General features: G+C 42.7%; 1 protein-coding gene across 1 annotated transcript in view; it reads left to right on the forward strand.

Annotated features, from left to right (window-relative positions):
* Positions 1-1821, forward strand: part of LOC108748128 (paired box protein Pax-6) — a 28298-nt gene extending 26477 nt beyond the window's left edge. Inside the window, exon 9 of the mRNA XM_018486153.1 lies at positions 1733-1821. Coding sequence (XP_018341655.1) covers positions 1733-1821 — 89 coding nt within the window. The remainder of the gene's footprint in view (positions 1-1732) is intronic.
* Positions 1822-2329: the final 508 nt, after the last annotated feature.

Below are 2329 nucleotides of genomic sequence, written 5' to 3' on the forward strand. Positions count from 1 at the left end.
TACGCTTTTTTTTTAATTATTTATTTACGCTACTGATAAAAACTTTCTGACTTTTTATTAAAAAAGTTATTGTATCGCTCTTTTATTGTATTCAAATCTTTTTCAATTGGTTAACTGAACGAAATTTTCATTAGAACAATACAATTTTTCAATAAAAAAGTGAAAAAGTTTTGGTTAGTCACATATCGATGAAATAAATAGTTACACACGTGCTAAATGTCTTTCAGTGTATCTGATATTATCGTTGAATTACGCAATTGAAAGAAACGCAAATGAATAGGATTCTACGTTCTACGCTTCTTCGCACCTTTGTACCACGATTAACTTCCGATATTTTGAATATGTTCATTTTTAACCGAATAAAAGTTCCAACGGTTAACGTAAATATGGCACTCACGTCCTCGTTGCAACGTTTGCCAAATTATCCGTCTTGCATTTATGCCATAATTATAGCTCATGCGAGGAACGAAGTTACGACGCGAGGCCCATAGAGCGTAAATGTTTTCGCGGCAAGTTTATATTGGATTAGACGCAGCTCGTTAAGGTGTTTAATTCAAATTGCAGAAGTGTGCAAAGCCGCCGCGCGCTATCATAACCGAATCCTATTTATGCAACCGTCGCCGCGGGCGACACTCGCGAATGCGTTTCATGTCGTTTTCCGTAAATACGTACTCGGTTGTTTTTAGCGAATTAGTCCTACTGTGTTTCACGCGATTAATGACGCGTTCCGCTCGCAACGATCGTCGCAATCGTCGCAAGTTGCTGAAACTGTATTATCTTAATCACGAAGATACATGCATTGTTACAAAATAGTGAAATAAGTTAAATCATTAAATAATAATTAGACGAGATGACTAATTTCATTTATTTCAAGCGACACGGAAAATTATCTTAGGAATTTTATCCTAACATAATCCATCAATTTCGAGACTATCGAACGATATCCTACGGGAAAGAATGATTTTGCTGAAGTATCTAAGAATTTGACTGAATAAAAGTTTAAAATAATTTTTCAATTTAGGGGAGATTATTTCATATATAGGAATGTCCGAATATTTTGGCGTCTTATCATATTCATATTTATATTATTAGCGTCTCAGATCGATTGTGGTTAATGTCCGAACGTTTCGGCGCGCACACTCACATCTAAGATAATTAAATTTAAAATTAACAATATACAATATATTGTATTAATAACATTTAACATAACATTTAACTTTGCCCGATTATTGGCGTTCCCTATCATATTTATATATGTATATATCATTTATACTATAAGCATGGTCGTACTTATTTTTGAAATAATTTTGTTGGACCATCAGAAATTGGGAATTTCAAGCAGAATGAGTAACGCTGCCAAAAGTTCTCACATTCCAACCAATTTGAATCAGTTTGGTGCCTTACATAATTATTTCGATGGTCCGAGGAAATTATTTTCAGATCTGTATATACATAATATTTAGCCGCGACACATGTTAGACACACTTAAGCGAAAACGTTCTTTCGTGTGGAAAATTAAATTTCTGTTTCTTGCGTGCCACGACGTGTGATTCTCTCTCTCAGCCCCCATCATCTGTACCATCCGTATTGCTTCGCTCGTTTACAATTACTTTTTATCTTCCCGTCCCGTTTTCCAGAGCCTCGACAGCTCTCTCTCTCTCTCTCTCTCTCTCTCTCTCTCGTGCCGTCGTATGAAATGCGCTGAATCCCCCGACATCTGAAACTGTTTCAGGAGTGATATCAGCCGGCGTCTCGGTGCCGGTGCAGATTCCGTCGCAGACCCCGGACCTGGCGGGCAACTATTGGCCGAGGCTCCAGTGATCCCAGCTCTTCGGGTTCCCGCCCGCGAGTTTGCTCGTAGGCCAGGAGAGCCCGCCGCCGCCGAGCGCCACCCCGGGCGCGGTGCCACGACCGCTCCTCGCTTCCCTCGGGATACCGACGCAGTCGACGCAGCATCAGGCCCCCAGCACACCGGCGACCACCCCCGTGCACAACTCCGACACCAGTGAGTGAAACGACTGAATTTCCGCGATCCGTGCACCGTCGCGCAAGTGCGATCCCACGTCCCCGAGACGTAGAGTGCGGCGTTTCCCTCGCGCTTGATCGCTGCCGACGGTGACGACCGCTGTCGGTGACGATCGCCACGGTAGACGCGAAGACGGACGCTACGAGTCGAAAGCTCGACTTTCCGATATAGTTCGCACGACAGCGTAATCGCCGATCGCATCGAAGACGCGCGGTTAGTGTCGGTTGTGCGTGGAATGAACACTGTTCCGAACGATGATACGAGTGTCCGAAACATTTTCCCTCGTTTCCTCATAAGTTCAGA

The sequence above is a fragment of the Trachymyrmex septentrionalis genome, unplaced genomic scaffold, assembly GCF_001594115.1.
Source record: "Trachymyrmex septentrionalis isolate Tsep2-gDNA-1 unplaced genomic scaffold, Tsep1.0 scaffold211, whole genome shotgun sequence".
Classification (NCBI taxonomy): domain Eukaryota; kingdom Metazoa; phylum Arthropoda; class Insecta; order Hymenoptera; family Formicidae; genus Trachymyrmex; species Trachymyrmex septentrionalis.